The following is a 12,204-nucleotide window of genomic DNA, read 5'->3' on the forward strand; positions in this document are numbered from 1 at the left end:
ACACAAATCAAAAAACACACACACACACAATGGGCAAAACCCCTTAATTCTCCTGCAAAATGAAACTTTACATTCAAAACAATGTTATTTCTTCTCAAAATGGTATTTTGTTTTCAAATGTTACAGTATACACAAACCATCATATAAATAGACATTTATAAGAACCAGTTGAACACTGACATGCTCAATGTAAAACACTATGATGAATGGAAAGCAATTCTTCTCCATTCATCATAATGACTTAGGCCTTTTTTTGTTCAGTGTTACACTTACTACAAACAGTGCAGACATGTGTGTACAAGTGTGTTGTAAAATATTTGAGAAAATTGTTTTTATACTCAGAACACACAAATACACTGTAACAAATATATTTTATTTTTCCCCACAAAAACAATGTACACAGTGTACATCCCAACCAACATAAAGTTGCACATACAGTGGTCTACATACAAAGCAACAGAAGACTGTACTGTATACAGTTACAGTGAAAACCCCCCCCCAAAAAACCCAAAAACTATGCTGCATCCTCTCTTCTGTTTCGGTCTGGCCACAGCACCTCATCCACATCTCAAGCATTATGCTAAAGCTCTGATTGCTAATTGTAAAACTGTGTGACAGGTGTTTGCCCATGTGATGAGTCAGTGTGCATAGTAGGGCAATTAACTTTAAAATTTGAATGGCAATGTGTTCCTTGTGAAAACAAGACATTTTCTTCATGAAAACTGTGCCAAATGCAGAGAATTGTGTGTAGTGTTGTGAAAAAAGTGTGTTTTAGAACTGCAACTTGAGTGTAAAGCAGGAATTGTGCTTGTAGTTTAGCAGAATTGGTTCAGGGGGTTGGTGCATGAGTTACATGTTGTGGTCATTGTGTCTCAAGTACCAGTTTTTGTGTGTATACAATTGAGAAAAACTGTAAAATACGCAGGCTTCAAGAATCCCACGTACCGTGTAAACTTTCATCCTAATTTCTAAATTCTTGGACTTTTTATGAACTCTGCCCCGTAGACTAATCTATCTCATTCTGTGCTCCGCTGCAGACAGTTCTGGAGTTTGTCCATGATTTTGACTTGTTCATTAATGTCTGTTTTTATTCCTGGTGCAGAGAGCAGTAGTGTTTTGTATTTATCCTGGAGCAGTGGAGCAGTCTGGGCCTCAGAGGTTAGGTTCTTCCACATGAGCACAGCCCTCTTGGGTACTGGAGGAGGGTGAGACCGCTGTAATTGATGTTCGTCTCAGAGAGTTCCGCTGGGTTCCTTAATCTGTGAGACTTTTGCTCTGTGTGTGTGTGTGTGTGTGTGTGTGTGTGTGTGTGTGTGTGTGTGTGTGTGTGTGTGTGTGTGTGTGTGCGTGTATGTGTGTGTGTGTGTGTGTGCATGCGCGTATGTGTGTGTGTGTGTGTGTGTGTGTGTGTGCATGTGTGTGTGTGTGTGTGTGCATTACATAACTCTACACTGAGGGACCTGCGCAATCCTCTGAGGGAGATATTCTGACTGCTGTCATACATTCATAATATGTTCTGAAGTCTACTATTCTGAACCACAGTGTTGCCACAGTCTCTTTGAGATACTGCCATGATTTTCTCCCCACATGAGTTGTACAACAGGCCCACCACCGAATAAGGCATGAAATAATAAATGTTGTGGGATGATGGTTTCTGGGTAATTAGGAGCAGGTTTTGAGGGGAGCGGCAGAGCTGTTACCCTGCTCACAGTTTTATTTATCATTCCAGCCTCCTCGCCACTGGATTAGTTCATGACATCAGCACCAAGTGGAGCAAGAGCTTCTTAAAGGAGAATTCCGGTGTGATATTGACCTAAAGTATATTGAAACATGATACCGAGTGTGAACGTATGTCTCATAGCCCATCTCGGCTTGTCCCCTGAACTCCAAAATCTGGCGCTAGTTAGCCGATGCTACCAACAGCTTTTTCAATAGTGGTGCTTCGGCATCGGGCTAGCCATGCAAATAAATCACTGTTTTACACCCATTTACGAGGCTCAATGTATCTCCACACTTCATTGGTAGACTTCCGAGGGCCCTGACATTTAAAACGAGACATTGAGAACTTTGAAAAAGCACTGGTAGTTTACTTACAAGACGATTTATACAGACAGTATCTTCACGAAGTTTAGCGTTTGCAGCCATCTTGAATTTAGTCACGATAAATCAAGCAGCAGTAAGAATGAACAGGTATGATAAGGGATCAGATTCCAAAAATAATTCAGTGGAAATGCATGGATTCCAGTTGCTGCTACTGGAAGAAACTGGAATCCATGCATTTCCACTGAATTATTTTTGGAATCTGATCCCTTATCATACCTGTTCATTCTTACTCGTTGCTCGACTTATCGTGACTAAATTCAAATTTAAATTGGGACTTTGAGGGAGGCGGTCATGTTCCGTCTAGTTTCTCATGAAAAATTTCTACATGTTGAGTTCTTCATGTTGTGCCGAATCAGGGTCATGTGCGGAAGCCAGTCTACGAATGTATGTTTCATCCATCTGTTTTCTCAAGTGTGTGTGTGTGTGTGTGTGTGTGTGTGTGTGTGTGTGTGTCAGAGAGAGGAGGATCAGACTAAGAGAAAGAGCAGACAGATGGACAAATAGAAAGAGAAAGAAAGAATACAGTATGTGAATCATGACCAAGCTAAGGCCAATTAGTCACAGTGTTTCCACTTGTGATGAAAAAATGATTGTTCTATTTATAAATGGTGAAGCCACAGTCTGGCTGATTCAGTCATTGAATAACTGGGTGAGGTTAACCTACAGGGCAAAGGTAATGAGTCTTAAAATGTGGTGATTACAAGTGGCAGGAATGGGGAATGCATCAGTTGCAACTGGAAAGTATACAGTTCAAGTTTGCGATAGAGAAATTCTGGAACCAATCTTTTAAATGAATCCCTACTCTTTCATGACTAAAGGATTATCTCTGTATAAGTATAAGTATATATACTCTTTTAAATACTCTTATATACTAGTATATATACTACTATTAAATCCCGTGAAATCCACAGTGAACACACAGTGAGGTGAAGCACACACTAATCCCGACGCAGTGAGCTGCCTGCTTCAGCGGCGCTCGGGGGCGGGGCGGGGTGGGGGGTTGCAACTTGAGGAATCAAGCACAAAAAACATCCATGTGCGGCACATAGATCAGACACAGAGGCGTCTGTTTGCTGGTCAACAATAACAGAACCGAACAGCCCCCTGGCGCCAGCAGCTTGCCCTGCCTCTTGAGGACAGGTCAGACGCTGTAGTCATCATTGTCAGATATATAGATGAGACTGCAGTCGGCTGGCGTGGCCGCCAGACTATAGGCCCCTCACTGTAGTGTCAAACATTTCCTTCCTGTGACTGAGTGGTGTCATGAAAAATACAATGGATTGCTCAAGTGTCTAAAGAAATAACTGAGAAACCACTGCTCATCTGACCAGCCTCTGACTGAACGTTGGTCTCAGTAGGGCACTTCTGCACAAAAGGGAATATCTAAGATTACGCTGTAGGTGCGTCACTGAGAAGGAGGTTTCCATTCAGTGGAACTCGCCTCTGAGGTTTTCACATAGCTCACACACACACACACACACACACACACACACACACACACACACACACACACACACGCACGCACGCACGCACACACACACACAGTACAGTAGTGTTTCAGATAAATTCACTCAAAGAGTAAATGCACTCCTTGCTGAGGTGGTGGCCAACTAATTAAGGACTTTAAGCAAAGAATGTCTCAGATAATTCACTCAAATTAATGACATAAATTAGTATTATTATGACCGCCGCTATCGAAGCGGTCATATAGGGATTGTCAAAGTCCACCCCCCCCTCGTCATCTACTTCCTGAAGTTTTGGTCAACGGTACCCGGGACACCGAACCACCCGGGCACATGAAATTTGGTGGGTATGTAGCCCCACTAGACTTTTACAGAAAAATTTCGTTTCGTCTCCGGGGGCCACCAACCCCCGTGCTGGGCCCCCTGAACCGCAAAAAAAGCAGTTTTTCCTAAATAACTACCTGAACCGTGGCACTGAGGATGAAGAATCTTTTATGGTATGTTGGTCTCAAGGGCCCACATCAATCTGGCCCATAATCACTCATTTGTGATTTGCTTGTTTTATTGACTTCCCTTGTGTTTCCTATGTAATGGTTCCTTGGTGTGTCTGTGTCCTTACTCTCGTTCTCAGCTAATAAACCTTTTGTATGGACAACTGTGTGTGTCGCTATCAAATCGTTACAATATCAATAAGGACCTAGGTAATGTTACCGTTAGCGTTGGTTGAGTGATGGAGGCCAATTTGATTGATTGCATTTGTGGAAAACTATAAATGTGATTATACCAAGCAAATTGATAGCAGCACTGTTTGTATCTTTCGACTGTCATTTGTTGCACGTGCTACAAAAATCATTCTGTGCAATGGAAGATTTACCAACGTTACACCGGTCTGATACAGTTTTGCCTATACATGCGTGAGACTGAGACGCCTGTTTATTTTGTTTTAAGTGCGTGCAGGGTGTGAGAGGGGAATCTATGTGCTTTGATTCCAGCTTGGTAGTTGTAGTCTGGGAAATTAAAAAGCACGTGTGTGTGAAGTATCCAAACAATGACACCTTCATTTCATTATGGCTGCTTTAGCAACACACCTTAAGCTACTGTGTAGTGGGTCCCATTTAGAAGTGGCTACTTCATTCAAAACTTTCCTTGACTCATGGAGCTGCGTGAATTTTATTACAACTTTTAAGCCAATGATATGGCAGTTTAAGTCCACTTGATACTGTAAGGCGAAGCCATTGGTTTCAAAGGAGATTTTATTTGTGTAAGCCAGCATAGCCTATTGACAATTTATGTTGTAAATAGGCCTACCTTATAAGCCTACCTGTAGCTTAGGGAAGCTAACAGCTTTCTATTAGGATCTAGTTTGTTAGTTACAGTTTTGTGTACTCCCTGATGCATTTTTGCATTTAGAATAGCCAGAGCGTGGATATCTCAATCGGAAAATTAAACAATATCGGGTGCCTATGGACTAGGCTGGGTGAACCCAGCCTGATCTGCCCGCTATTTATCTTTTGATTTCTTAAAAGATTGAGCTTGGTCTGGTGAAAGCCAGACTAGCCATGGACCTCAGTTACACAATGCAAGGGAACATGAATCAGCCTATATTTGCACGGACAACAGCTCTTCAACTTTGGCCCGTTAACATGTGTATGAACAGTCTAGAGACGCATTTCATCAAAGCCCATTTGGACATGTCAGTTATTTGCACCACTAGATGTAAAACAGCATTTCGTTTCAGACTACTGTTACTTAATGTGTGCATTAACAATAACGTTTCAGACTACTGTTACTTAATTTGTGCATTGACAATAAAGTATTACATGAACTAAAGATGACTAAAATCTTATGTAGAAGAAACATTCACAAAAAATCCATCCATCCAAAAATGACCTTTGTTTTTGATAGCTGTTGAAAACGGCATGGAACTGACAGAGATGTTTTTGTTTATAAATAAATAAATAAATAAATAACATTATACTGATACCTTTTGCTTTTCCCAAATACAATGTAGCCTACAGGTGTAAGTGACCTTTCATCAATCCAGTTGCAATGGATGAACTGTGATGAACTGCCCTACTTGTGATTGTTTAGAGATTTTAAAGGTTTTATAACAATGCTACATCTTCTTTGGCTTTTTCTACAATAGATTTCCACAATCTATTCACCTTTTCAGCACCAGTAGGCTACTTTCTGTGCAGCCGCACACACACACTCAGGCATGCCAAACAAGCATACACAAAAGTTTCAAGAGTGGGGGATGGAGTAAAATATGGAGACAAATTGAAGTGTGATTTATTTTCGCGGAACGGATGTACAGGACTGAGCGGCGGTCATATTTTGTACCGCTATGCGGTACATCTAGTTAAATTAGTTTGTGCAAATTATCAATCTCAGGATGGTGACAGTAATCTTATTTGTCCCGACAGCTGACTGTGTTGGCTGTCCAGACATGTGACGGCTATGGAAGGAAATGCTCCTGTCCTTTTGACTTCAAATAACCTAAAGTCCCGATGAGCAGGTTGGCAACACCTTGCATGACAGGCTCCGCCATCGGTGTATAAGTCTGTGTGTGTGTGTGTGTGTGTGTGTGTGTGAGAATGGGTGAATATGAGGCATGAAATTGTAAAGCGCTATACAAATGCAATCCATTTACCATTTGCCAAAGTGTCAGCCTCCTATACAGTGTAATTAGATAGTGAAATAAAGGCAGGAAGTGTTGCTAGTTGCTTACACATGTGCAACCACTGATGGTGCAACAGGAGGAAATTGGGTGCAACAAGGGGCTTTTGTGATGAAGCCAAGAAGAAGTATGGGCATTTATTATAAGGCATGTGGCCATGAAGAACCATGGGCATTTACTATAAGACATGTGACTAGCCATGAATCAGGCTAACGGAGCAGAGTGGAGAAATACAGCTTTTAATTTTTTTTTATTTACGTCTTCAATTAGTCAGACTGTAACCTCCTTCAGTCAACCTGTGGAAACAAACCTTACACAGTCTATGAAACAAACAATTCATTGGTATTTTTGTTCCCTGAGGTTATGTCTGTTTGAACGTCTCTATTCAGGCTCTGAAGTTGTGATAGTTTACTGACTTTGTCTCTGTTTACAAGAGTTGCTCAGATGGGGTTACAGATGTGGACTAATGCCATTCCTAGGACATTATGCTCATGCATGCCTCGTAAAAAGGCTCTTTGTGATGTATCCAAACACACAGAAAATCTCAAGTGCTTATAAATGCCTGAGAATCTGCTTCTTTAGTTTGGTATTTGGTTCATCAGGGGACAGGGGGTTGATCCTGAGACTGCCAGTTTCAGTTGGTCTTCAGTGGTGAGAAGGATATGTTATGGAGACACATCTACAATGCGTTGTACACATTGTATGACGATTGTATCTTGCTTTGCACAAAACATGTTAGCAGAAAATGAGATCATACTGTAGCTTTTGGACTCAAATTTTGTCCAAGCACATTTCTGCTGCTTTGTTGCATAAACATTACAGTGCTGTTCTGGCAGGCGGGAGAGGGCGCGACAGGGCAGGCAGTGCCTTTGCCAGGACCCTCACAGCCCACGAGGGAATAATCAGCCCTCAAGGAAACTAATCACAAGCTGTCTACCACAGAACAGCAAACATGCATACCAAGCACTACCAACCATCTCTTTAGAAAAATATGCATGGTTGGAATGATAAAGACTCCTCTCTCTCTCTCTTTCCTTGGGTCTGTTTATGCATGTGTGTGTGTGTGTGTGTGTGTGTGTGTGTGTGTGTGTGTTTTATGTGGCTACAGCAGCAACACTCCGGATTTTAGGACCCTGAGCACTGTTCTCTCAGATCACTCGCTAACTCACAGGGCCCACAGCTAATGCTGGTTACCATGGGAGATCTAAGTTTCATAAAACAACACATCTTCATCTCCTGTTCTCATGACAAGTAGTGTGCTTGGACAGTCAGTATGAGGCAACAAGCAGTCTAAAACTTAATGTAAACAAAACACACTCATTTAGAGAGGGAGTCGCACTTCTGGCAGCTTACTTGTTCCCATCAGTGAAGATTTTTGGAAGTGTCTGATTCACTGGACAAGATCTCATGGATGGAGTTCATTTGAAGTTCCTGTTCTAAATGACAGAAATGATGACTGAATTAAGCTGTCTACTAGCAGCAACTTGACCAGGGCATTTTTCACTCTGAGGGCAGCTGCTTGAGATTATGCAGGTAAGGTAAATGTACATAATACTCTTGCAAGCACAGTGACTGTTCAAAGCGCTTGACAGACACAAAGAAGGGCAACATCAATAATAAGTTTGATTAGGGCCTGTCTAAATAAATTCACACATTCTACTCTACTTTATCTTAAAGGAGAATTCCGGTGTGATATTGACCTAAAGTGTGTTGAAACATGATACCGAGTGTGAACGTATGTCTCATAGCCCATCTCGGCTTGTCCCCTGAACTCCAAAATTTGGCGCTAGTTAGCCGATGCTACCAACAGCTTTTTCAATGGTGGTGCTTCGGCATCGGGCTAGCCATGCAAATAAATCACTGTTTTACACCATTTACGAGGCTCAGTGTATCTCCACACTTCATTGGTAGACTTCCGAGGGCCCTGACATTTAAAACGAGACATTGAGAACTTTGAAAAAGCACTGGTAGTTTACTTACAAGACGATTTATACAGACAGTATCTTCGCGAAGTTTAGCGTTTGCAGCCATCTTGAATTTAGTCACGATCTATCCCGACTTCAGATGGTGCAAAATGCAGCTGCAAGGCTGCTCACCAAGTCTAAAAAGACAACATATTTCTCCAGTTTTGAAATCTCTGCAATGGTTACCAGTGAAATTTAGAGTAGATTACAAAATTCTTCTTTTTGTCTTTAAAGCTTTAAATGGACAAGCTCCCCAATACCTAAGTGAGCGTGTACACTTTCACTGCCCTCCCAGAACTCTGAGGTCATCAGATAAACTACTGCTCTCACTACCTCAGAGTCGTCTAAAAAAGGTGACCGAGCTTTTTCAGTAGCTGGGCCCAAGTTGTGGAACAACCTCCCTTTTCACATTAGATCTACACCAACTATTGGTGCTTTTAAAGCCAAGTTAAAAGAACATAATGCTATTAATGGATTTTAAATTAATGTATAGGCTATATTGTATAGAATATATATATGAACATATTATTTTTGTTTTATTTTCCTGTTCCTGTTTTATTTTCCTGTTATCTGTTTTTAGTTTTTTTTTTAGCACTTTGGTCAACCACAGGTTGTTTTAAATTGTGCTATATAAATAAACTTGACTATGACTATATACAAATATTTATACATAATTAAGCAATTGAACTGAGTCAAAAGCCTGAGATTGTAAGGCTGTATAAATATGTGAATAAATATAAATGGTAACACTAGCCATTACATAACTCATATGTGTAGGCCTATATGTAGTGCTCAATAAGGTCTGTAGTAAGTGGCATTACACATTTAGTATAGGTCTTTATTCAACAATTTCTTATTCTTACTCAATAGGTGAATTATTATTGGTTAATTCTGAATAGGCAACTAGTTGGTCTTAATCTAAGTTTATTAATACGGAGTATGGATCAAAATAGAAAATCTAGAGCCTTCTAATACATTGTCTAAATATGTTATTCTGTCAGTAAAAGTCACATATTCAGACAGTGAACTAGGAATCTATATAGTCCTACCAGTAACCTTAGATCAAGATCAATTGGTTGCTTATTAAGGATTTACAAAGATTAAATCACGTATTAATTACGAGTAAGAAATTGTTCAATAAAGACATAATACAGACCTTGTTGCTCTAATTGCTACATACATATCACACACATTAACACTTTAATGGCATATAATTAATAACGTGTTTGCTAAAATAAAGTGTTACTATATTGGTAGGCCTACTATGAATATATATTTATATCTGTTCATATTTGTCTTTATGTTAAACTTTATTCAACATAAGTTATGCAGTTATGTGCAAGAAAATTGCCGGATGACCTTATATGGGTTTGCGCTGGCAAGAAGGGCTGGAATCTCCGAGTGAGTCACGAGCTCCAGTCGGGGGCTGCACGCAGCCATGGTAATAAATCCAGCCCAAATACCGCTTTCACTTACATTTCTGACCAGTTTGGGTGTTTGAAGGACCTTAAATAAAGGACGATCAATCCGTTTTTTTTTTTATTTGACGGTTGGAATTTGATATGTATAACGCAGCATTGGGAAACGTAGCTGTCCTCGCGTTGACTCTCATCTCCGCGATTTCAGGTAAGTTAGCCTATGCAGAACCATGGATTTACATGACAGAGCTGCCAATACGGCTTTGCTTGTCTATAGGTTTTCTTAAAAAATATTTAAGACATTTGACCAGCAGTCCAATGAGAATGACCTTTACCCTGTTTCTACCCTAGGTGAAAATGATCCACCTCCGGCGCAGAATGTAGCGTGGTCTTCCTATAACTTCAAGACAATTTTAACTTGGAGCCCCAAACCTACAAATTACTCTTACAGCGTGCAGTACTCAAGGTAGGCTTATTCATTTTCCCCCCACAGAATCAAACAACCAAAATATTCACAGCACCACCAGTATTCATAGACATTTAGGAGGGAAGGCTGCTTCTTAGATGAATGCAGGATTCCAGATGTTTTCTATTTGCCACATTTTACTGATAAAGTTGTCGACAGTATGTCAACTTCATCAGTCATCTCCAACTTTGTCAGATACAATTCATCAGCTTGACAGACTTTGGTAACAGTTACATCAGTCCTCACAGATACAAAATGATGATGCTTCCATTATAATGCAAAACTGCTGTGATCAGGAAGGTTGTTTTTAAGGACAAAATTTCTGGAGACACATAGAGTAGACCCGTTCACATCGCAAGTCTTATGCTCAATTCAGATTTTTTGCTCAGATCCGATTTTTTTTGTTTAGCTGTTCACATTACCTTTTAAAATGTGGCCTACATCAGATTTTCAGTGTGAACTGTTTGCAAGTAGTCAGACTACTTTCCTGAGTCTGAAGCAGGGGGCGCCCTTGGGGGGTTAGGATGATTCTAAGGGCCTAGCACTGACAGGGGGCCCCTAGAGAGCACCTGTATAGACCCTTTCAACAAGAAAAACAAAAACAATGCTTGAACGTTCTATTTGGTTCCCAGTCTACTTCCTCTGCATTAAGATAACATATGGAATATTAAAACGGAAGCCTTGTGGGGCCAACTATGATGCTGATAATGGAACTCTCTTGAAAGGGTCGAAGTAGATTGGGGACCAAATAGAACGTTCAAGCATTGTTTTTGTTTTTATTGTTGAAAGGGTCTATATTATCGGGGGGGATTAGTGTCTGTCAAAGGGTCTGAAGTGTAGCCTATTTGAGTCTGAAGTTGTCCGTTTGGTCCATATAGACTGAGCGAGGACAAGACCATGCACTGCATCCGCACACGGGAGACGGAGTGTGACCTGACCGATAAGCTGGAGAACCTGAGGAGCACCTACACTGCTGACGTGATCTCCGAGCCCCTGCCCTCAGCCAAAACAGACTTCGTGGAGCTCCCATACGCCTCAGCACCTCACTTCTGCCCCTATAAAGAAAGTATGTGCTCGCTTTGTCTTTCAATCCATAGCATACGTCTTCTTCAGGTGTACTCATGTTGACCTAGATGATGCAGTTTTCTTTTTTTTAAAGAAGTGATGATACTGATAATGGCAAGACAGTACATATTGGTGTATATTATGGAACATCCTATAATGTCAAGAGGCATAACTGAATAAGGATTTTAGGGTTCAGGTCGAAAGCTGTTCTTAGAAGGCTGTTTCATCTCCTGGGACCTCAGATGACCTGACTAGTATATGCCTGTCCCCCCCCCAGCAAAAATAGGAAGTCCGAAGTTTAAGGTGATTCAGAACGAGGACACGACTAAGATGGAGGTCCACGTCCAAGATCCCCTGACGGCCATAAAGAGAAATGGGCGCCCGGTAAACATCCGAGAGATCTTCACGAGTGACCTGATGTACAAAGTCCAGTACAGCAAAGCTGGAAGCACAGGAAAAGTAGGTTGTCATTTTTACTGAGGATTGAGATTGTATTGTTTATTCGCTGTATTACTGATGTTATGTTTACTGATATCCTCAACACCAACCAGAACGCCTCTGCGTAGGCGTACAAATCTTGGGTCTCGGAAATGATATGGTGTAATATGTTTACAACCAAAATGGTGTGTACGTGTGACTCTAATCTTAGAGGATTACTCACTATATCACCGCAATATCCAAGCCGGTGGTTATAATCGTAATTATTTTTTCACTCCTCTTTGGTTCCATTGTGACTGTGGATCATCTCCATGGTATTGCCTAATCGGAACAAATGGGACCAGTTTGTGTGTTTCTAATGAGATTCATGTTTCTCATAAGCCGAGTTTGCCTGTGCCAAACACGCAAAGCTGTGTTTGTGTCATCCAAGAGCTTGAGTGTTGGTACATGTATGTGTGTGTGTGTGTGTGTTTGTGACATGTGTGTGATGTATGTCTGTCTGTGTTTGTGTCTAACAAATGTGTTATCTTTTTGTATCCTTAGAGCAAGACCCAGAACCACAGTAATGTGGTGAAGATTAAGAAGCTAGAGAGGGGCGTGAGCTACT

At 41.0% G+C, this 12,204-nt stretch overlaps 1 protein-coding gene across 2 annotated transcripts in view; it reads left to right on the top strand.

The window, feature by feature from the left end:
• Nucleotides 1–7,458: 7,458 nt before the first annotated feature.
• The window catches only part of LOC125300651 (tissue factor-like), a 6,782-nt gene continuing 2,036 nt past the window's right edge, over nt 7,459–12,204 (top strand). Inside the window, exons 1-7 of one of the 2 annotated variants that reach the window (XM_048252722.1) lie at nt 7,459–7,779; nt 9,535–9,651; nt 9,786–9,836; nt 9,980–10,094; nt 10,973–11,160; nt 11,437–11,618; nt 12,141–12,204. The exon at nt 12,141–12,204 is cut by the window's right edge and continues 105 nt beyond it. In XM_048252722.1, coding sequence (XP_048108679.1) covers nt 9,537–9,651; nt 9,786–9,836; nt 9,980–10,094; nt 10,973–11,160; nt 11,437–11,618; nt 12,141–12,204 — 715 coding nt within the window. In that variant the 5' untranslated portion in view covers nt 7,459–7,779; nt 9,535–9,536. Of the gene's footprint in view, nt 7,780–8,840; nt 9,652–9,785; nt 9,837–9,979; nt 10,095–10,972; nt 11,161–11,436; nt 11,619–12,140 lie in introns of those variants that run through there. The other variant, XM_048252721.1, reaches the window with a different exon arrangement.

This window comes from Alosa alosa, chromosome 9, assembly GCF_017589495.1.
Source record: "Alosa alosa isolate M-15738 ecotype Scorff River chromosome 9, AALO_Geno_1.1, whole genome shotgun sequence".
Taxonomy (NCBI): domain Eukaryota; kingdom Metazoa; phylum Chordata; class Actinopteri; order Clupeiformes; family Clupeidae; genus Alosa; species Alosa alosa.